At 47.1% G+C, this 22,857-nt stretch overlaps 2 protein-coding genes across 4 annotated transcripts in view; one reads left to right on the forward strand and one right to left on the reverse strand.

The window, feature by feature from the left end:
* LOC116810853 (radial spoke head 10 homolog B-like) overlaps nucleotides 1-485 on the forward strand; it is a 41,167-nt gene extending 40,682 nt beyond the window's left edge. Inside the window, 1 exon segment of the mRNA XM_058442813.1 lies at nucleotides 231-485. Coding sequence (XP_058298796.1) covers nucleotides 231-435 — 205 coding nt within the window. The 3' untranslated portion in view covers nucleotides 436-485.
* A 312-nt stretch (nucleotides 486-797) lies between these two features.
* The window catches only part of CCZ1 (CCZ1 homolog, vacuolar protein trafficking and biogenesis associated), a 26,110-nt gene continuing 4,050 nt past the window's right edge, over nucleotides 798-22,857 (reverse strand). The window contains exons 6-14 of one of the 3 annotated variants that reach the window (XM_032755865.2): nucleotides 22,452-22,627; nucleotides 17,281-17,362; nucleotides 15,485-15,546; nucleotides 14,449-14,560; nucleotides 7,886-7,923; nucleotides 6,790-6,993; nucleotides 3,236-3,394; nucleotides 2,803-2,930; nucleotides 798-1,146 (exon numbers count right to left, since the gene is read on the reverse strand). In XM_032755865.2, coding sequence (XP_032611756.1) covers nucleotides 1,091-1,146; nucleotides 2,803-2,930; nucleotides 3,236-3,394; nucleotides 6,790-6,993; nucleotides 7,886-7,923; nucleotides 14,449-14,560; nucleotides 15,485-15,546; nucleotides 17,281-17,362; nucleotides 22,452-22,627 — 1,017 coding nt within the window. In that variant the 3' untranslated portion in view covers nucleotides 798-1,090. Of the gene's footprint in view, nucleotides 1,147-2,802; nucleotides 2,931-3,235; nucleotides 3,395-6,789; nucleotides 6,994-7,885; nucleotides 7,924-11,024; nucleotides 11,104-14,448; nucleotides 14,561-15,484; nucleotides 15,547-17,280; nucleotides 17,363-22,451; nucleotides 22,628-22,857 lie in introns of those variants that run through there. The other 2 variants (XM_032755868.2, XR_009214535.1) reach the window with 2 other exon arrangements.

Consider the following 22,857-nt stretch of genomic DNA (forward strand, 5'->3'; position numbering starts at 1 on the left):
TCCATCTCGAGAAAAAATTTTCTTTTCATGGATAGACGAAAAGTTTATTTTGGACTGTGTCGACATGGCATCAGTTATTTCAGGCAAAGTGTAGCAACTTACAGTTTTGTTTACACATGCTGTTGAAATGCAAGTATGAAGGGCTGTATACTATAAATAGCATAAAACTGGTTTTGCAGTTTTGAGGGGGATAAAAAAAAAAGCTACCACCTTCTCATGTTTGCTTTTAGGCTGAATATCTTCATCTTGAGAGAGGAAGAAGCCAAGAGACATGACTATGAGGGGGACATCATGGTGATCAAGGAGCCGGCGGACGTGTCATCCTCTCACCTCATACTGGACCCTCCTAAGGAGGATGTGACCGTGTCCCTGTCCAGCAAGGCCATCACCAGCAAGAAGAAAAAGCGAGCCACAAGGACACACATGCAGGCTTAGGACGGCACGTGCTGTAAGATTTCCTGAGCATTACAATTCTTAGCACTGTACTCGTCTCAGTGTTTTAAAGTAGCGCCTGGCCCACTGCATCTCAGGTTTCCTACATGGCTGGATTACGGGAGTTCGAGACCAGCCTGGGCAACATAGTGAGACCCTGTCTCTGCAAAATTAAAACATCAGCTGACCGTGGGTGGTGTGTACCTGTGGTTCTAGCTTCCTGGGAGGCTCAGGTTGGGAGGATTGCTTGAGCCCAGGAGGTTGAGGCTGCAGTGAGACATAGCATTCCAGCCTGGGTCACGGACCTGGTGGCCAGTGTAATCTACACAAAGGCAGCAGGAGAGAGACTCAACACAAAACCAGAATTTTAAAAACTTTAACAATTTATTAATTAGTCTTATTTTCCAGTAAAATATTCACATGATGTCAAAAGAATGGAATGATAGCGATATAGCCAACTACCTTTAATTAATTCCACATAAATATTTAAAATCTAAAACCCTCGGGAGATCAGCAGACCGAGTAGAAATGTGATTCTTCAAAGCAAGTATTGCTTTGCCCTTGTCCTGAATGCAGTCCGTCACCTGAGCACTAACTTGCACATGACCAAATGTTTGCCGAGCGTTTTTTAAATGCGCTTTCGGTGAGCCATCATCAGTCAATCCAAGAAGAAGATGTTGTTGAACTGCGTTGCACAAAGTTTCTTGACCTCTTCTGCAAAAAGGACAGACAACAGTGAGGAAGGAAGAGGCACTCACTTAAAAGGTTACATGATATTTACTTAAATTCTTTGTGGGTAAAATTAGGAAGAGATATTTGCATTGATTCTGACCTTAAATCCCAGAAGACTAGGCAAGAATTTTTTTATTTATTTTTATTTATTTATTTTTTAAGACAGAGTCTTGCTCTGTCACCCAGGCTGGAGTGTAGTGATGTGATCTTGGCTCACTGCAGCCTCCGCCTCCCGAGTAGCTGGGACTACAGGTGCACACCAGCACGCCTGGTTAATTTTTGTTTCGCCATGTTGGCCAGGCTGGTCTCGGAACTCCTAACCTCAGGTGATCTGCCCACCTTGGCCTCCCAAAGTGCTGGGATTACAGGCATGAACCACTGTGCTCAGCCAAGAAATGTTAAGAGGGGAAAAACAACCACCTAGGAAAGCTACCAGGCCTCAGTAGTTTTGAGTTTTGAGCATATCAACACTGCTGCCCGCCCGGGGCCTGAGAAACTGCAAAGTGCCCGGGACACCCAGGGGAGGGGGTTAGAAGCACAAGGCTGGCGATGCTGGCATACTGGGAGAACTGAGGGAACAAAGAAACAGACAGCAATCTTGAGCTGCAGACCAAGGGCTCTGCAGAGATGTCAGGATTTTGATCTTACCAAATTCACAGTTTAGATCAGGCTTGTATTAACTGATGTTTCTAATGCACACAATTACTAATACAATTATTAATAATAAAGAGAAAAATATAGTATGCCCGAGAAGATACAAGGGGAAAAAAACGCTTACATTGAATTTCCACAGTGTACATGTGGGGCATCTTCCGAGGGGGCGGCTCTGCCGAGGTGAGGTCCCCTCTCTCCAGGGCAACGGAGCTGTCAGAGCAGCTGCTGGGTCACCCCGTGCAGTGGGCAAGGTTGGCCGCTTTGGCAGGAGAAAATGTCTGCCTTATTCTGCCAGTGTACAGAGGGATAGTTGTAAATGTCTGTGTGAACCTGGCAGCTTCTCCCTACAAAAGGTATGTTTCTATCATAGGATATTAAAGGACATTTTGGCCTGGGCAAGGTGACTCACGCCTGTAATCCCAGCTCTTTGGGAGGCCAGAGGATCGCTTGAAGCCTGGAGTTTGAGCCCAGCCTGGGCAACAGAGCAAGACTCCGTCTCAAAAAAAAAAAGAAATTAGCTGGGTACGGTGCCACATGCCTTGGTGATACATGCCTGTGGTCTCAGCTACTCGAGAGGCTGAGGTGGGAGGACTGCTTGAGCCTAGGAGTTGGGGGCTGTGGTGAGCTATGATTGCACCACTGCACTCCAGCCTGTGTGACAAAGTGAGATCCTGTCTCTAAAAAAAGGGACATTTCTTAATACACAGTAAAGTCATCTTTTTTTTTTTTTTTTTAGCGTGGTAGAAAATAATTTTCTTTTCGTCATTGCCAAGTTTCCTGTGCTATAGGAAAGTCTTGTCACAGTTTTCCAAGGTACAGAAAACAGAGCAAATGTTGAGCAGAGGCACCTGCTTAGAATCTCAACAGTCATGATTTGTTCTATTTATCTTTCTATTTTTTAACCATGTTTCTTAATGCAGTGAAAACACAACTTTTCAGTATCAGCAGCATTAAAATTCTCCTGAAATACCAAATCCTACTCACCATTTACTTCAATCAGGTTTGCATTTTTTTGATTCAAAATGACATAGAGCTCCCGCCGATCAGACTTCTTTCCAACAACCCAGTAATCACTCATGGCCTTCACGATGATCTCCTCGTCTTCATCCACTCTGCAAGACGAGTTTCAAAATGCAATAGTTCGTTATTCATACAGCCAGACCGTGAAAATCGGCATTCCAAAACAAGAACAGGAAATGGAACAGGTGCACGTGGCATTTAAAAGGCTCAGGGAGTCCCACGCGAGGGAACCGGTGACTGCAGGGCTCCCGGGTCTGTTTGGAAGTGCCGCCCATGAAGGTGGTTGACGCCTGAACCCCGTGGACAGGGCTCTGGGTCATTTGGCTTTGAAGGGACTTTCTGTGTCTTTTCTCTTCTTAGAAGGGGGACGCCTGATTGGAGAAGTGGCTGGAATCACCTGGTAAAGTCACTGTTGATGTCGCCGAGAATCTTCATTAAATCCGGGTGCACGGAAGTGAGCGACACACTGGGCGTTTTTCTCATGTGAACTGTGCTCTTCTCGGCGAGATTCATGTGGTTGAAGTAGATAAACTTAAACTGGGGTTCTTTGTCAGACCTGTGAAAACATGTCACGAAGACACTAACAAACACTCCAGCCGGATAAACTAGATTTTTAAAATTTTTTTTGAGATGGGAGTCTCACTGTCACCCAGGCTGGAGTGCAGTGACATGATCTCGGCTCACTGCAACCTCCGCCTCCCTGGTTTCAGTGATTCTCCGGCCCCAGCCTCCTGAGTAGCTGGGATTACAGGTGCCTGCCACCATGCCCAGCTAATTTTTGTATTTTTAGTAGAGACGGGGTTTCACCATGTTGGCCAGGATGGTCTCGATCTCCTGACCTTGTGATCCGCCCGCCTCGGCCTCCCAAAGTGCCGGGATTACAGGTGTGAGCCCCCGTGCCTGGCCCTGGCCCTCTTTTTTCTAAACAAGTTTCACGGGAACATCGCCACTGCCACACGTTCATGTGTTGTCTGTCTGCTTTCCCGCCAAAATGATAGTTGAGTAGTTGTAACACATATAACTACATACAGCCCGTGACACCTGAAATACTTCTTATTTGGTCCTTTACCGTAAAAGTCTGCCGACCCCTGCTTGAGGAGAGTAACATCTCGTTCCTCCCCCAGTGCGGGGAATGAGTGTCCCGTGGAAATTAACCTGCCTCATGACCGAAGCCTACGACAGTATGTATGTAACAAAGCTTTTCCTCATATCATCCCCAGTGGAAATCACTGTAAAATGTAGTCGCCTTTTCCACTGCAGTCTAATGAACAGTTTAAATGGGATATACCTTTTTATTTCTTAACCTGACTAGGCAGTGCTATGACACTGCCTCCCAGGTCAGAGTCTGTGACCTCCTCGGGTATCTAGTGGGAAAAGCTGGGCCTCACCACTCCCGGGGCCCCTCCCCTCCCCTCACTGCACCCTCAGTGTCCACCCTGGGGCCTGGGATGGAGCCTGAGCACAGCCCCGCCCCTGGGCTCAGAAGCCTCCTCTGCTTACTTCGGGGTTAGCAGCCATGTTCTGGAGGGCTGGGGGCGCCGGAAATCCGACCTCTGGACAAGTGGGGTGCTACTGAAATACTCTACATCCAGGCAAAGAAAGAACGTGGAGGATTAAGTTTCCAGGAACATGTAAAGAAACTTCTTATAAAACCAGAGCTTGTTTTCAGTAGGTCCCTAAGGCTAAGGAAAGTATAACAAGAAAAACTGTTGGAAAAAGTTGCAAATGTAGTTGTCTGGGTAGACAACAAACTTAAATCGGGTGTAAGCTTCTATCCTCAAAACACTGTGTGGGGCCAGGAGCAGTGACTCATGCCTGTAATCCCAGCACTTGGGGAGGCCAAGGAGGGAGGACTGCCTGAGCCCAGTAGTTCAAGACCAGCCTGGGCAACATGGCGAAACCTCGTCTCTACCAAAAATACAAAAATGAGCCAGGTGTGGTGGCACACACCTGTAGTCCCAGCTCCCGGGGAGGCTGAGGTGGGAGGATCACTTAAAGCCTGGGAGGTCAAGGCTGCAGTGAGCCATGATTGTGCCACTGCACTCCAGCCTGGGCGACAGCAGGAGACCCTGTCTCCAAAAACAAACCCACAAAAAAACAAAAACAGGTGACACGTTCTCTATGGTCACTACACTTTGTCACTTTCCATCTGTTAGTTGATAACCTGTGTGATCCAAACCGATTTAACTCACTTTTGCCTCCTTCACAAAGGAAAACCTGGCATTTTCATGGCCAAAGGATTCAATGATTCAGCAGTACTGTCAAGATGTAAGTTGTTGACTGGGCATGGTGGCTCATGCCTGTAATCCCAGCACTTTGGGAGGCCAAGGTGGGTGGATCACCTGAGGTCAGGAGTTCAAGACCAGCCTGGCCAACATGGCAAAACCCTGTCTCTACTAAAAATACAAAAATTAGCTGGCTGTGGTGGCACGCGCCTATAGTCCTAGCTACTCGGGAGGCTGAGGCAGGAAAATTGCTTGAACTCAGGGGCTGGAGGTTGCAGTGAGCTGAGATTATGCCACTGCACTCCAGCCTGGCTGAAAGAGCGAAACTCTGTCTCAAAAAAATAAAAACCCAACAAAGATGTAAGCTGTTCACAGCAGTAATCCACACACTGTTGTACAAAATCTAGAGGTGCTTTCACCTTTGCTCGCTTCTGCACTCTTAGAGGCCCATGCTTATACAAGACAATACAGAAATAACATGGGCCAGGCACCGTGGCTCATGCCTGTAATCCCAGCACTTTGGGAGGCCGAGGTGGGCAGATCACGAGGTCAGGAGTTCGAGACCAGCCTGACCAACATGGTAAAACCCCATCTCTACAAAAATTAACCAGGCATGATGGCACCCAGCTACTCAGGAGGCTGAGGCAGGAGAATCGCTTGAACCTAGGAGGCGGAGGTTGCAGTGAGCTGAGATCAGGCCATTGCACACTCCAGCCTGGGCGACTGAGCAAGACTCTGTCTCAAAAGAAAAAAAAAAACCCAAAAAATAACCTATGAACATTAAGAGCATGAGCGTCGGCAGGAATTCCCAGCATTTTAGTAACTTCTCAAAGTGTAGAGAGCCCATTTAAAAGCAGGACTTCAATTCACAAAGTGCTTTCCAGCTCCTCGCTTTCACTTTATAATAACGATTTCATATTGAGCAAAGATAGGGATGGCTGGGCGCGGCGGCTCACATGTGTGATCTCAGCACTTTGGGAGGCTGAGGCAGGTGGATCACTTGAGGTCAGGAGTTCAAGGCCAACATAGTGAAACCCCGTCTCTACTAAAAATACAAAAAGTTGCCGGGCATGGTGGTGCACGCCTGTAATCTCAGCTACTCAAGAGGATGAGGCATGAGAATTGCTTGAGCCTGGGAGGCGGAGGCTGCAGTGAGCCAAGACCAGGCCACTGCACACTCCAGCCTGGGCGACAGAGTGAGACTTTGTCTCAAAAAAAAAAAAAAAACCAGGGAGAAAGAATTCAAGGACGTTTCAGTGTCTAGAGTTGGAGGAGTGAATCCCGCCTCTCCCACTCAGTGTAGACGCTTCAGGCCGCCAGACTGAGTACCCAGGCCCAGTGCCCCACATCCCAGCCAGCTTCCCCTACACATTTTCACACAAGAGGCAAAACGCTTTCAGTCTGTGCACACCAAGACCACGCCGATGACTACTGTCCACGTGAACATAACAATCTGGGCTAGTGAAATGGGACGTTCCATTCAGGGGGGAGCTGAGGGAAGGTATTTAACAGAAGACCCAGCCCCAGCTGCCATCGTGGGGCAGAAACACTCAGGTCGACTTCCCCAGGACCCTTTCAGACAGAGGCCCGAATGGCACGTAGCACCGTCCTCTACAGTCCACGAGAACACAGGACTGTTAATACCACCCACGTTTGTTAAGTAAAAACTACGTGTATTTCAAAAGCCGTTCAATGCCTGAAAGTGAACAGAAAGCAAAGTACAGACCCAGACATCCTCTTGTTGATGTTAAACTGCTCACAGATGTCAGAGGCCAGCACTGTGAGCTGGGGCCCAACGATGCCATCCAGTCTTCGGCAAAAATCCAACGTTGGCTGGATAGAGGCTGGCAAGTCATGACAAAAAATACCAGTAAGATGCATTTTACTGTCCGATGCTGAACAACAGTATTCAAACGAAAACTTCACTGATCTGGGGAAGCAAACAATGAATGCTCAGGCCCCCTTCTGCTCCTCAAATAGAAGAGAAACAGAAGATAGAAAACCGGTTACATTTTAGATGGAAAAAAGGTGAAGACCTATCTCACTGTGAAAAGTTGACTGAGGCACACCCTGTGGGGTGGTAAACAGTTGCCTACCCCAGAAAGACCTCAGAAGGTCGTATGTTTATTTAACAAACATTACATAGCACTCATGGGCCAGGTGCTGTTTGGTGCTTCACAGACATGACCTCATTCAATCCTCAGAGCTCCCCGCCCCCGAGAGAGGTACCACTGCTGTCTGCAGCTCGCAGTCAGCGGGGCACAGAAAGATGCCCACATTCTACTGCTGACAGGCGGGAAAACTAGGACTTAAAAAATATGAGCAATGGCTAGTTAAGGAGACGGGGGGGGGGGCGGTCCCAGATGGGGAACAGGGCTCCTCTCTTTGCCTCCACATTGCTTATGACAACACATTTATCATTTAATGGGCTGGGTGTGGGGGCTCACGCCCGAAATCCCAGCACTTTGGGAGGCTAAGGTGGGGGGATCGCTTGAGCCCAGGAGTTTGACACCAGCCCGGGCAACATAGTGAGACCCTGTCTAAACAAACAACAACAACAAAAACATTAGCTGGGTACGGCGGTGTGTGCTGGCAGTCCCAGCGACTTAGGAGGCCAAGGTGGGAAGATCACTTGAACCCAGGAGGTCGAGGCTACAGTGAGCTATGATCGTGCCACTACACTCCAAGAGTGAAACCCTGTCTCCAACCAAAAAAAACACCCCCAAACAACTGAAACCCCCAAAACATATTTATCATTTAAGAATAGGACGCAGCAAAGTACAAAAAGCTTAGTCAGGCTGAAATCAGACAAAGGCGCGTACCCACCGTCGATCATAAAGCACACAGCCGCACTCATGGCCTGGGAAGACAGAACAAACCAGAGGTTATGAAATGGTGGAAAAAAGGAGACTTTCATATAATAACGATCTGTTATTAATGACTAATAATTATTTCTTAATGACTCCTCAAATCAATGGGGACAAATCAACTGTAAAAAGAGGCTTTTTGGTCACCTAGAGCCATCTGGACACAGACTGCCCATTCCATGACGCGAGGGGAGTGCTGTTCACCTTGTCAGGTGTGACGGCGCCAGCGGGGAGGTTACCACGGACGTCCTCATCAGAGAGGCACAGGGAAGTGTTCGTGACTGACGTGATGATTTAAAATGCTCTTGCAAACCCAACAACACAACATGGAGAAGCAACGAAGACCAGAATCTTATTCACTTGTGTGATGGGGACTTAGGGGTTTACTGTTCTAGTCTCTCTGTGTATAGTCCAGAGAGAATGGAGAATTGGCAGAAACTGTCCATTACTCTGGGATGATTTCCACTGACACAAGTTTACAAAGACAGCAAATGGATATCATCCTGTCTCACTTTATTATAGCAAATAATTGCAGTTATGACATTAGACATAGCAACCTACAACCACCAGGACCACAGATAACCAAAAGTGTTTAAAATTTATCAAAGCAACGTATGGTTAAAAAAGGCTCAGTGAGGCCGGGCGCGGTGGCTCAAGCCTGTAATCCCAGCACTTTGGGAGGCCGAGGCGGGCGGATCACGAGGTCAGGAGATCGAGACCATCCTGGCTAACACGGTGAAACCCCGTCTCTACTAAAAATACAAAAAATTAGCCGGGCGTGTTGGCGGGCGCCTGTAGTCCCAGCTACTCGGGAGGCTGAGGCAGGAGAATGGCGTGAACCCGGGAGGCGGAGCTTGCAGTGAGCCGAGATCGCGCCACTGCACTCCAGCCTGGGGGACAGAGAAAGACTCCGTCTCAAAAAAAAAAAAAAAAAGGCTCAGTGGAACATCAGCCTGATGATGAAAGCCACAGACTTCCTTCCCTGAGCCTCCTCCCCGGCAACCACTTTACACTGTTATTAGAAACAGCGTTCTCCTGACTCTTTAACATATCCTCCTTTGGACATTATACTGACTTCCTGCTCATGTCATGACGGGTGTGACCCCTCATCTGCCTTCCCCCCTCCTCCTCTATGGTTTATAGCCATTCTATTTCCTCTGCTGGCCGCCTTCCACCAGCCGCAGGCCTCCGCTCCTGAATTCACATTCCCACCTGCCCCAGTACCTCTTCCCACTTCCGAGAGCAAGGTCCTGTCTCAAGAGAAGAAAGATCTCAAATCAGTGACCTGACCTTTCATCTTACGATCCTGGACAACAGGAGTCAACTAAACCTAAAGCAAGTGGGCCGGGGGTGGCGGCTCACACCTGTAATCCCAGCACTTTGGGAGGCCGAGGTGGGCAGATCACCTGAGGTCAGGAGTTTGAGACCAGCCTGGCTAACATGGCGAAACCTCGTCTCTACTAAAAGTCCAAAAAAATTAGCCGGGCGTGGTGGTGTGCGTCTATAATCCCAGCTACTCAGGAGGCTGAGGCAAGAGAATCGTGTGAACCTGGGAGGCAGAGGTTGCAGTGAGCCGAGACTGTGCCACTGCACTCCAGCCTGGGCGACTGAGTGCAGACAGACAGAGAGGGACTCCGTCTCCAAAAAAAAAAAAAAAAAGCCAAACAAACCCCTAACACAAATGGAAGGAAATAATAAAAGATGAGAGCAGAAACAAACTCAACAGAGAAAAATCATAGAGAAAATAAGTGAAACCAGAAGTTGGTTCTCTGAAAAGATCAACATTGAAAATCTTTTCCTTTTTTCTTGTGAAGATTCCAGAAGTATGAAAGACCTTTAGATAGACTGTAGAGCAAGAAACAAAGAGAGAAGACTCACATCGGGAATGAAAGATGAGACATCACTACTGACTTTACAGGAAAAACGGAGCATCGGCTTCACCTACAACACCATGAAAAACCGCGTGCCGACAAATCAAATAAAATTGAAGCTGACAAATTCCCAGACAGACACAAACTACCAAAGCTGACTCAAGAAGAAACAAAATCAGGCTGGGCGTGGTGGCTCACGCAATTCCAGCACTTTGGGAGGTCGAGGCAGGTGGATCATGAGGTCAGGAATTCGAGACCAGGCTGACCAACATGGTGAAACCCCGTCTCTACTAAAAATACAAAAAATTAGCCGGGCGTGGTGGCACATGCCTGTAATCCCAGCTACTCAGAAGGCTGAGGCAGGAGAATCACTTGAACCCAGGAGGCGGAGGTTGCAGTGAGCCAAGATTGTGCCACTGCACTCCAGCCTGAACAGAGCGAGATCTCAAAAAAAAAAAAAAAAAAGAAAAAGAAACAAAATCGAAATAAACCCGTAACAAGAGATTAACCCATTTATGCTGGAGGTTGTACATCCTTTTGTGAAAAATGAGACCTTGGCGATGACCTTCAGCAGGATATAACTCCCACAAGCTTAGCGTTCCAATAAACTAGGCATAAATGGTTAACTTTAAAACTTCCCACAAAGAAAAGCCCAGGTGCAGAGAGCTTGACTGTGAATTCTATGAAACATGTTAAGAGGAATTAACACTGATTCTTCACTGTCTTCCAAAAAAATAGGAGGGAACACTTCCCAACACATTCTATCAGGCCAGCATTGCCCAAAGATATCACAAGAAAACAAAACTACAGGCCAATATCCCTTACAGCCCAGGCCCATACAGCACCCGCTCCACCTCTGGAGGGCTGGAGACTAAGGCCGGCCACTTGGGGCCAGCTGTGTCTCTGTGGCCAATCCCCAATAAAAACTCTGGATCTTGAGGCTCAGGTGAGCTTCCCTGGACGGCAACACTCCATAGAGACGGCCATACATCCTCGATGGGGAAACATGCACTGTGCTGTCTGCATGACCCCAACGGGAGAGGACAGCCGGAAGTTCACACCAGAGCGGGACTCCATGTCAAAAAACCAAACAAAAACCAAAAAACCAAAAACCAAAACCCAAAAAATCAAACCAACCTAAAGCAAATGGAAGGACTCCTGGTCCTTCCATTGGTGGCTCCTGGGCCCTGCCCCACACGCCTCTTCCCCGGGCTGATTTTCACCTGTATTCTTCCACTGTAATAAAACGCAGCTGGGAGTGCAGTCATTCTTCCTTATCCCTGGTTTTGCTTCCCATGGTTTCTGTTATGTGAGGGACAGCATAATACAATATTGAGGTAAGGGGGAAGCAAGCCACATTTACATTACTTTTATTGCAGCATATTGTTATTGTCCAATTATGATTACTACTACCTTTTTTGAGATGGGGTCTCACTCTGTTGTCCAGGCTGGAGTGCAGTGGCACAATCTTGGCTCACTGCAACCTCTGCCTCCCAGGTTCAAGAGATTCTCCTGACTCAGCCTCCTGAGTAACTGGGATTACACGTGCATGCCATCATGCCTGGCTAATTTTTGTATTTGTAGTAGAGGCAGGGTTTCATCACTCTGGCCAGGCTGGTCTCAAGTTCCTGGCCTCAAGTGATCTGCCTGCCTCGGCCTCCCAAAGTGCTGGGATGACAGGTGTGAGCCACTGCACCCAGCCTTATTATTGCTATTAATCTCTTACTGTACTGAATTTATAAATTAAACATTATCACAGGCATGTATGTACAGGAAAAAACACAGTATGTGAAGGGTTTGGTACTGTCCCCGGTTTCAGGCACCTCCCGGGGGTTTTGGGACACATGGCCTTTGGCTCGGGCGTACTGCTGTAGAAAGCCTTTTCTGAGTCCTGTAGTACTTCTAGCAAACTCTTACCCTAAAGGTGGTCATGGGGACTCCCAAACTCGCAGTGGGTGTCAGAAGTGAGGATGGTTTTGGAGACTCATGAGCTTTGCAACTAGAAATCACTGAACTGTACATTTTAAGTGTACGAGGGTGAGCTGTATGGTACGTGCATTGTATCTCAAAGTCATTAAGAAAGAGACAAGGACCCTTTAACATAGCCACAATCCCATATCACACCCCAAATTATGTCTGTAGATTGACTCTAAAAATAGAAATGCAGCCAACAGCATATTACACACCAGGGTTATGGAGAGTTCAGTCATTACCTGGGTCATTCAAAGGAGAATGATTTTTTTCTTGAGATGAGGTCTTGAATTTTCGACTGATACACAAACGGACATTCTTCCTACTCCAATTCCTGCTCTAAATTACACCTCCAACATTTTGGTTTGCTTTTTCAGACCACATCTTTCTGTATGCTCTTCCTGGAATCTCCCCTTCCCTGCCAGCCTATCACAGCCCAACTTTAACTGACTCTCTCAAGCACACCATGTGATGAACAAAACATCTTTTTATTTTGGCGGCTTGAACCCTAGAGCCCTTCCACCTCCTGCTCTGTCACAGAGGTGCTGGAGGTGGGGCGTCGCCAGCAGACGTGAAGAGCCTGATCACCCCAAGATTTCCTTGTACCATCTCATGAGTGAGAACTACTGTTCTGGATTCCCAAGTGTTCTTCCTTGGTGTGCTCACTTATTCTGCTGACTGATGACCCTGTGTAACACCCTGAGGAAGGGTGCATGAGGGTAAACTTTTTGAGGCTTTTCATGTTTAACGTGTTTTTTTCTGAGACAGAGTCTTGCTCTGTTGCCCAGACTGGAGCACAGTGGCGTAAGCTCAGCTCACTGCAACCACCACCTCCTGGGTACAAGTGATTCTCCTGCCTCAGCCTCCGGAGTAGCTGGGATTACAGGCGTGCACCACCACGCCTGGCTTTTTTGTATTTTTAGTAGAGACAGGGTTTCCCCATGTTGGCCAGGCTGGTCTCGAACTCCAGACCTCAGGTGATCTGCCCACCTCGGCCTCCCGGTGTTGGGATTATAGGCGTGAGCCATCGCGCCCCGGCTAATGTCTTTCTTTTGTCTTATCTGTGGTTGACAGCTTGGCATGGCAAAGAACTCTATGCTTAAATTCATTTTCTCTCAGAACTTTGAAGGTCTCTCTTCCACTGTCACATAATGTCTGGTGCTGGATATGAGACTGTTGATGCCAGTTTCATTATTTTTGAAACAGGGTTTCACTCTGTCACCCAGGCTAGAATGCAGTGGTGTGATCATAGCGCACTGCAGCCTCCAGCTCTTGGGCTAAAGTGGATCTCCTGCCTCAGCCTCCTGAGTAGCTGGGACTGCATACGAGCACTACCACGCCTGGCTAATTTTCAAACATTTTTCTGTCGACACAGGGTCTTACTGTGTTGCCTAGGCTGGCCTCCAACTCCTGGCCTCAAGAGATCCTCCCACCTTGGCCTCCCAAAGTGCTGGGACTGCACCTGGCCCATTTCAATTTTATAGTAATAGATACAACTCTTCTAATTAGTGGATACTAATTTTTTAAAGTTCTTGTCTGTCCTTGGAATCATTTTTCTTTTGAGACCTCTAGTTTTGTTTTGCAGCTGTATTTAACAATGAGGGAACCAGAAGGCTGACCAGAGATGGAGGCTTCACTCTGAGTGCAGGATGAAGGTCTCAGTTCCATCTAGGACACAGAAATTCAAGAATGAGCAGGGCCTCATTCTCAGGGGCAGACATCCACGTTAGCCACTCTGGGTCTCTTCAGACTGTTTCCTTTCTCTGAACAGACCCTCAGTTGTCACCCAGGGATGGATGCTCAGCCGTGGGCCTGTCTGTGCAAGGATGGGGGAAGGGGAGGCTGACTGGCCTCTCTGCCACACTTCACTTCCCTTCCCCACCTTTCTAGGCCCAGTCCCCACTCTGACTCCTCAGGTGACCCCCTCCAAGTCAGGAGCTTCTCTGGGCTTCCACAGGGCTGTGGGTCCTTGCCTTAGTGCAGGGTTGCCATTCGTATTCCAGGCCTGCTCCGGCACTGCCCTCTATCAGGCATGGCTTACAAGTCCCGTCTACCTGCCAGAGAGGGACAGGACTCCCTCATCCTGACACATCCCGCTCCTTCCTGTTCCCCCATAGCATCATTTCTGAGCCTTTATAAATGAAAACTTCTCCACAGCCCAAGGCAGGAAAGAAGAGAAACACGTGCATGCTCCGTCTTCTTTCTTGAACCAAAAACTGCCTTTAATTAGAAACACAACCTGAGTACATATCTTTACAAGACGACGTCCTGACAGCAACAAAATACGATCCTTATGGAATTAGCAAGCCCACAGCTTTAAAATCAGAGCAAAAGCAGCATATGCACAGACACATGGCCACGGCCCCCATCCGGAGCCATTTCGAGAACAGGCAGCACCAACCTCTGACAGACTTTGGCTTGAGAGCACGCGGGACTTCACACATTTCTGAATCACAATCTTAAACAGTTCCTCCTTCATAATAAAACTGTTTAAAAGGAGCTGAAAATAAACTTATTACTCTGGAAGAACACCCATTTTGAGTTTTACCATAATCAGAACTTCCAACATCTTTTCTAAGAAACATTTAAGAGGTTTGCACACGCACTCGTGTACACCTGCAAGAAAGATCGACTTCAGTATTAGTCAGTAACGCTGGAGGGAAAAAAAGTTGTTACCTTATAAACAATTAAATGGAGCTCTTCATAAGTGTCATCTGTATTTACAAAAATTTTGGGGAATCTGCATTTTGCATCTGGATCATTAAGGTTCAAGGGTCCGGTAAGAAATCTTAAAAGCAAGAACAGACATGACTTGATTCAACGAGGTGAATTAGAATCAGGAATCTAGAAACAGAACACATTCCTACTTAATATACACCAGTTGCTTTTGATGCCAGGTGCTATTTGGAAAACACCGTATCAGAATATGCTGGCCGGGCATGGTGGCTCACGCCTGTAATCCCAGCACTTTGGGAGGCCGAGGTGGGCGGATCACCTGAAGTCAGGAGTTCAAGAGAAGCCTGGCCAACATGGCAAAACCTCGTCTCTACTAAAAATACAAAAATCAGCTGGGCATGGTGGTGGGCACCTGCAATCCCAGCTACTCAAGAGGCTGAGGCAGTGGAATTGCTTGAACCCAGGAGGCGGAGGCTGCAGTAAGCTAAGATCATGCCACTGCACTCCACACTCCAGCCTGGGTGACAGAGAGACACTCCATCTCAAAAAAAAAAAAGGGGGGGGGGGGCGGTATGCTAAAGTCAGTTTTAACTCATTGGAAACAATAAACTTTCCTTTGTTGATTACTGTCAATCAGATGGCACAAAGATATTTCAATGTCCATATTATCTTTACCAAAAAGATAATAGGCTAGGCATGGTGGCTCACACCTGTAATCCCAGCACTTTGGGAGGCCAAGGCAGGTGGATCACTTGAAGTCAGGAGTTCAAGATCAGCCTGGCCAACATGATGAAACCATGTCTCTACTAAAAATACAAAATGAATTAGCCAGGCATAGTGGCTTGTGCCTGTAGTTCCAGCTACTCGGGAGGCTGAGGCATGAGAATCACTTGAGCCTGGGAGGCAGAGGTTGCAGTGAGTCGAGATCGCACCACTGCACTCCAGCCTGGGTAACAGAGCCAGACTCTGAGTCAAAAAAACAAACAAACAAACAAAACAAAACACAGTATCATAAATCAAAGAACAGAAGTCCTACCTTCCATAGTGTTGAAGATTTCCTGGCATTTCTGCTCTTATTGGAGAATCCCTTCCTGCTAACTGCAAATACATTTAATGGCGAGAATGACTTATCAGACTTTTTATTTTCCAAGCTTTGAAAAACAGCATTCATTATCTACTAGCTGGTTCCATGCCATTTGTCTTTCTTTTAGAGACAGGATCTTGTTCTGTAGCCCAGGCTGGAATGCGTGCAGCATGACCATGGCTCACTACAGCCTCGAACTCCTAGGCTCAAGCAATCCTCCCACCTCAGCCTCCTGATATAGGCACGTGTGACCACACCTGGCTAGTTTTTAAATTTTTGCCCAGGTGAGGTGGCTCACGCCTATAATCCCAGCACTTTGGGAGGCTGAGGCAGGCGGATTACTTGAGCCCAGGAGTTTGAGACCAGCCTGGGCAACATGGCAAGATCCCATCTCTACAAAAAATTAGCCAGGTGTGGTGGCACACACCTGTAGTCTCAGCTACTTGGGAGGCTGAGGTGGCAGGACCGCTTGAGCCCAGGAGTTTCAGACCAGCTAAGTCAACACAGTGAGACCTCGTCTCTAAAAAAAAAATTGGAGAGAGGAGAGAAAGGACAAGAGGGAGGGAACCAACAAGCGAAGAGAGTGAGTTCAACTGAGCCAAAATGATTTTTGTGTGTTAAGCTCTGAAAATACTTTGCAGAGAACACAGTGATATCATTTGAAAGTTCTCTGCAGGAAACCGGGAAATTAAGTACTAGAGTGGAAAGCCAGGTAGGCACTAAAACATCTACTGAAAATTAGGTCTCCTGTTGATAGAGGAAAAAACTACACAGGTCGATTGTTTTAAAGATCACTGGCATTTGAAAGGTTCCTAGAACCCGATCTAAAATCCAGTTTTTTGGCCGGGAGTGGTGGCTCATGCCTGTAATCCCAGCACGTTGGGAGGCTGAGGCGGGTCAATCACCTGAGGTCAGGAGTTCAAGACCAGCCTGGCCAACATGGTGAAACCCCGTCTCTACTAAAAATACAAAAATTAGCCAGGCATGGTGGCAGGCACCTGTCATCTCAGCTACTCAGGAGCCTGAGGCAGGAGGATTGTTTGAATCCAGGAGGCGGAAGTTGCAGCGAGCTGAGATTGCACCATTGCACTCCAGCCTGGGTGAAAAGAACAAAACTCTGTCTCAATAAATAAATAAGATAAATAAATAAATAAGATAAATATATAAACTAAAAGTAAAATAAAATCCAATTTTCCTCTACTCAATGACTCACCCCTCTTAAAAACATGCTTTCTGGACTGAGGGCGGTGGCTCACGCCTGTAATCCCAGCACTTCAGGAGGCCAAGGTGGGCAGATCACGAGGTCAGGAGTTTGAGACCAGCCTGGCCAACATAGTGACACCTGTCTCTACTAAAAATACAAAAAACTTAGCTGGGCGTGGTGGCGGGTGCCTGTAATCCCAGCTACTTGGGAGGCTGAGGCAAGGAGAATCACTTGAACCTCTCCATCCCGGGCGAAAGTTCGAGACTCCGTCTCAAAAAACAAACAAAAACAAAACACACAAAAAACCAACACACACACACACAAGATGATGCTTTCCGTATCACATCTGAAGGTTACACACTGGAGGAGAGCTGCATGTGGTTTTCTGTGCTACTTGATACACAGCGACATAAATACCACACTAAGACAAAACATACATCAGTGACGATCAGAAATGCCCCTACGCACCACCATCTCACTCCACCCGCCCTCTCTGTGCCCCTGGATGTGAGTTAAGTGTGCACAGCTATGGTACCCATCATACCTCAGGTTCCATATGCCTTGGAAAAAGGGAGGTGGTAAGGTATTTGTATAAAATTCTCATGTCATCTTGTTCTAATCCACTCCTGCAACATCAGAAAAGCACTGGGTTAAATGTTTCGAATCGTCTTTTGCCCTTCCACTGCTGTGATAAAGCTCATTAATTTTTTTTCCTAAGTCATTTTTAGTAACACAGAATAAATTCTAACTTTTTAAAGTCTAAAGCTACATAAAACTCAAAGCAATCTATTTTTCTACCTGAGATCAAAATGAGCTTCCTTTTTCCTAAACATAATTCTTAGCATTAAGGTAAATCTGAATTTACGTGGTATACTTTGTCAAACTTTTCCAAAGAATTTGAAGCCCTGGATAAAGCTCATTTTTTATTTAAAAAAAAATTTTTTTTTTTTGAAACAAGGTCTTGCTCTGTCACCCAGGCCAGGTGCAGTGGTGCGATCATGGCTCACTGCAGACTTGGCCTCCAGGGCTCAAGCGGTCCTCCCATCTCAGCCTCCGGACTAGCTGGGACTACAGGCGTGCACCACCATCAGCTAATTTTTGTATTTTATGTAGAGATGGGGATCTTGCTACGTTGCCAAGCTGGTTTTGAACTCCTGGACTCAAGCAGTGCTCCTGCCTCAGCCTCCTGAAGTGCTGGGATTACATATGTGAGCCACCGTGCCTGGCCTCTTTCTTCATTTTTCAATAGATGAGTCTCGTCTGTCACCCAGGCTGGATTACAGTGGTGTGACCACAGCTTGCTGCAGCCTCCGATTCCTAGGCTCAAGCAAACCTCCCACCTCGGCCTCCTGAGTAGCTGGGACTACCAGTGCTTTTTTTCCCTTAACATTATATCAAGAGGCTCACCACCTGACTGCGAAGTTCAGGAAGGTAAAGAGTTAAACTTGAGTCCAGGCAGTGGAACTTGATCTTGACCTGCAAAAGGCTACTCCTACGTAGTCCTGTATTCTACATGCCATTTGAGATAAAAAGTCACAAGGGATCGGACTCTCTGGTTGAACTCTGTGTAGGATTATGCAGGAAACCTCCAAAGCCACACTGTTTCATTTTAGGAACAGGTGTCTCTTAGCTTCCTGGGTTACACGGGAATGCCACATTCTCTCCCCTAGTCCCCTGGGAAAATATGGGTGTGCTGCAGACAGGGAACGTGATCCTAGGTCTCAGAAATGTACATGGATTTTTAATTCTCTGGATCTCGGTGTAGAAAAAGGAGGAGAAAAGGCCGGGCGCGGTGGCTCACGCCTGTAATCCCAGCACTTTGGGAGGCCGAGGCGGGTGGATCACAAGGTCAGGAGATCGAGATCATCCTGGCTAACACAGTGAAACCCCGTCTCTACTAAAAATACAAAAAAATTAGCCGGGCGTCATGGCGGGTGCCTGTAGTCCCAGCTAGTCGGGAGGCTGTAGCAGGAGAATGGCGTGAACCTGGGAGGCGGAGCTTGCAGTAAGCCGAGATTGCGGCACTGCACTCCAGCCCGGGTGACGGAGCGAGACTCCATCTCAAAAAAAGAAAAAAAGAAAAAAAAAGAAAAAGGAGGAGAAAAACAAGCTTTCAGGCAAACCATCTGATCTGAAATGAGGCAGGAAGGACCAGCATGTGGAAAAAGCACAGAGAAACTAGCAGGCATCAGACTCTGGAAGCGGTTTTTTAAAAGGAGACACACAGACAATGAGGCTGGATCTGGGGGTTTTCTATTCAAGATCACTGAAATGTGAAGGTGGCGGGGTGCAGCGGCTCACGCCTGTAGTCCCAGCACTTTGGGAAGCCAAGGTGAGCAGATCACCTGATGTCAGGGGTTCAACACCAGCCTGGCCAACATGGCGAAACACCGTCTCTGCTAAAAAATATAAAAATTCGCTAGGCCTGATAGCATGCACCTCTAATCCCAGCTCCTTGGGAGACTGAGGCATGAGAATCGCTTGAACCTGGGAGGCGGAGGTTGAAGTGAGCTGAGATCACGCCACTGTACTCTAGCCTGGGCGACCGAGCAAGTAAGACTCTGCCTCAAAAAAAAAATCAAAACAATATACTAAGTAAATACTTAAGGGTAATATATACTCTCCTTGTGACAAATTCTTTTTTTTCCCCCTTTTTGGTAGAGACAGAGCCTCATTATATTGTCCAGGCTGGTCTCCAGGTAACTCCTGGCTCAAACGATCCTTCTGCCTCCTCCTCCCCAGTAGCTGGGACTATACGTATGTGCCACCGCGCCTGGCTTAAAAGTCTTTCTTGGTATTTAAATATAACAGCTTTGGAATAAGCAATTCCATCAAAACATGATGTTTTTCTTTTTCTTAGACAGGGTCTTGTTCTGTCACCCAGGCTCGAGTACAGTGGTGCCATCATAGCTCACTGCAACCTCAAACTTCCGGGCTCAAGTGATTCTCCGGCCTCAACCTCTGTAGTCTCTGTAGTTGGGACTGTTAAGTGCACACCACGATGCCCAGCTAATTTTTTTTTTTTTTTGCATTTTTTGTAGAGATACAGTTTCACTATGTTGCCCAGGCTGGTCTTCAATTCCTGGTCTCAGGTGATCCTCCCGCCTCAGTCTCCCAAAGTGCTGGGATGACAGGTGTTAAGTGTTCACGCCTGGAGTAACATGCTGTTTTTCTTGAAGGTTCTTTTTGTTGCTACTTCCTGGGACTGACCTTTCCCCATGAGCACACTGGAGGTGACAACAGAACAGTTCTGTGCAGCCACCACAGCTGTGCCCTGCTCAACCCCTCGGATGCTATTCCAAGATGACAATGCCAACAGGATCCCTGGAGCTGGGCGCCAGATTGTCCTGTGACTCCAGGCTTCCAAGGGCCAACCCTGCTGGTTACTCTGGCTCCAGGGTCTCCCAGAATGAGCTCCTGGAGGACCCTCTGCTCTAAGCCTTCACTCTTCCTCACTCTCAGGAGTTTGCACCCATGGCAGGGCTTGTGTTCCGTCCCAGAGATCGGAATCTCAGCTACCCTTCTCTTTTTGGTGGAAACAAGGGCATGGGCCACTGCTGCTGGATTCTGGCTTCTCACACTACATCTCCCTATCACCGTGGATGCGTGTAACTTGCAAGCACTTCCTGTCATTTTCATCTGTGGAGGAGCCACTCCCTCTGCAGACCTGATGCTACAGAAGCAGAACTCTCCTCCCATCTCCTACATTTCACGGCAGTATTTCACTTTAGTAACATCGTGTGCGTATCACAGAAAGCAACTATAGCGGAGTCAGTATAGCGTAAGGTTGCCTGATAAACTATTTGTCAAATTAGAAAGTAGGTAGAGGCCGGGCACAGTGGCTCACACCTGTAATCCCAGCACTTTGGGAGGCCGAGGTGGGCGGATCCTTTGAGGTCAGGAGTTTGAGACCAGCCTGGCCAACACGGTAAAACTCCGTCTCTACAAAAAAATTAGCTGGGTGTTGTGGTGCAGCACCTGTAATCCCAGCTACTCGGGAGGCTGAGGCAGGAGAATTGCTTAAACCCAGGAGGCAGGGGTTGCAGCAAGCCAAGATCATGCCACTGCACTCTAGCCTGGGCAACAGAAAGCGACTCCATCTCAAAAACAAACAAAAAAAAAGTAGATGGGTTTCACCTGTAATTTGTGTTGTCTTCCTAGGAGATAAAGTTCATGTGGAAACCCACCAAGTTGTTTATTAACTGGATTCAAATTTCTTTACAGTAACTTGTTTCTCTTCTTAAAATGGAGCTACAAGATTTTGGCAGGGAAGGTAAATTTTAGGGGAACTAGTTTTGCCTTTTCTATTAGCTGAACTCACGTTATAGTAGTAAAATATGGCCACAACCCTAATTAAGAAACTGGGCTAGGCCAGGTGCGGTGGCTCACACCTGTAATCGCGGCACTTTGGGAGGCCAATGCAGGTGAATCACCTGAGGTCAGGAGTTTAAGACCAGCCTGGCCAACATGGTGAAACCCCGTCTGTACTAAAAATACAAAAATTAGCCGGGTGTGGTGGCACGTGCCTGTAATCCCAGCTACTTGGGAGGCTGAGGCAGGAGAATCGCTTGAACTCGGGAGGCGGAGGTTGCAGTGAGCCAAGACTGCACCATTGTAGTCCAGCCTGGGCAACAGAGTGAGACTCTGTCTCCAAAAAAAAAAAAAAAAAAAAGAAAGCGGGCTGTAGTCAATGGGAACATAAAACTCAAGGGTCGCAGAACAGCTGCAGGAGGGCCGGCCACTCCCTGCTATGCCTCGATGGCTTCTGTCCACCTACTCTAGACCAAAAGTGCACAACCTTGGTTGCTACCCAGCTCTCAAGGGTCATGTATGCTGGGGAGTCTTGTGCCCACGTTGTTCCTACTGCAGGACACAGTTTCATGATAGCAGGTAATTTCCTGGTTTATATAACACTTTGGATTTCTTGGATTAACAAAAAGAAATCTAGCTTCTTTAAAAGAAAGTAGGTGCAATGGCTCATGCCTGTAATCCCAGCACTTTGGGAGGCCGAGACGGGTGGATCGCTTGAGGCCAGGAGTTTGAGACCAGCCTGGGCAACACAGTCAACCTATCTCTGTAAGAAAAAAAAAAAAAAAAAAAGGTATAAAAATTCTGCTTTTCACATTTATCATTTCAGAAAAACTCCAAAATAAAAACAGGATTCCTAAACCTTACTTGATAGGAACATTTTCTCTCTTTTTTGGAGACAGACTCTCTGTTGCCAGGCTGGGGTGCAGCAGTGCCATCTCGGCTCACTGCACTGCAACCTCCGCCTCCCGGGTTCAAGCGATTCTCCTGCCTCAGCCTCCTGAGTAGCTGGGATTACAGGCATGCGCCACCATGCCCAGCTAATTTTTGTATTTTTAGTAGAGACGGGGTTTCACTATGTTGGTCAGGCTGGTCTCAAACTCCTGACCTCGTGATTCACCCGCCTCGGCCTCCCAAAGTGCTAAGATTACAGGTGTGAGCCACCGTGCCCAGCCTTTCATCTTTCATGCAACCAGTTTTCAACTCCTCTGCTTGGAAATTTTAACCCAAATCACCCTAGTTCTGCTTTAAATAATCACTGCTTTATTTTGACAATATCTATGAAGATGCTTCCTACCCATCCTCCCCACTGCAAGTTCCTGTTTGACAAGCTGTCATCAATCCAGTCACTGCTGTTTTTATTATCTTAATTTCTTCTTTTAATACCACGCCTTGGGGTGTACCTACCAGATAAGCTGATCGTTATAGAGAAAAGCAGTATATTTGACTATATTCAGGCTTTCCTCCATTCTATTAATAAAGGACTGGATTTTCAAATAAGTCATTTTATCCAATGGGAAGAAGCTGATTCCACCAAAAATGTCAAGTAGGTCACATGACTGCAAATGTAGCGTTTGCAAATACTGTGGGAAAAAAAGGCATAAAATTTACTAATAGTACACTGAATATACTGCTCCTTGATAACTGAAAATAATCTTATGTCAGACTCATATTTATGGTACAATTACATACTAGCAAACAGTGCAACAATGAGACCGTGGCGAAGACATGCATAACTGAGTGTCAACTCAGTACCAATTCCAAGATACAAAGTTCAAACATATCTAGTTAATGTTTATTCAGTATTGTGTTT

This window comes from Hylobates moloch, unplaced genomic scaffold (genome assembly GCF_009828535.3).
Source record: "Hylobates moloch isolate HMO894 unplaced genomic scaffold, HMol_V3 SCAFFOLD_1, whole genome shotgun sequence".
Taxonomy (NCBI): Eukaryota; Metazoa; Chordata; class Mammalia; order Primates; family Hylobatidae; genus Hylobates; species Hylobates moloch.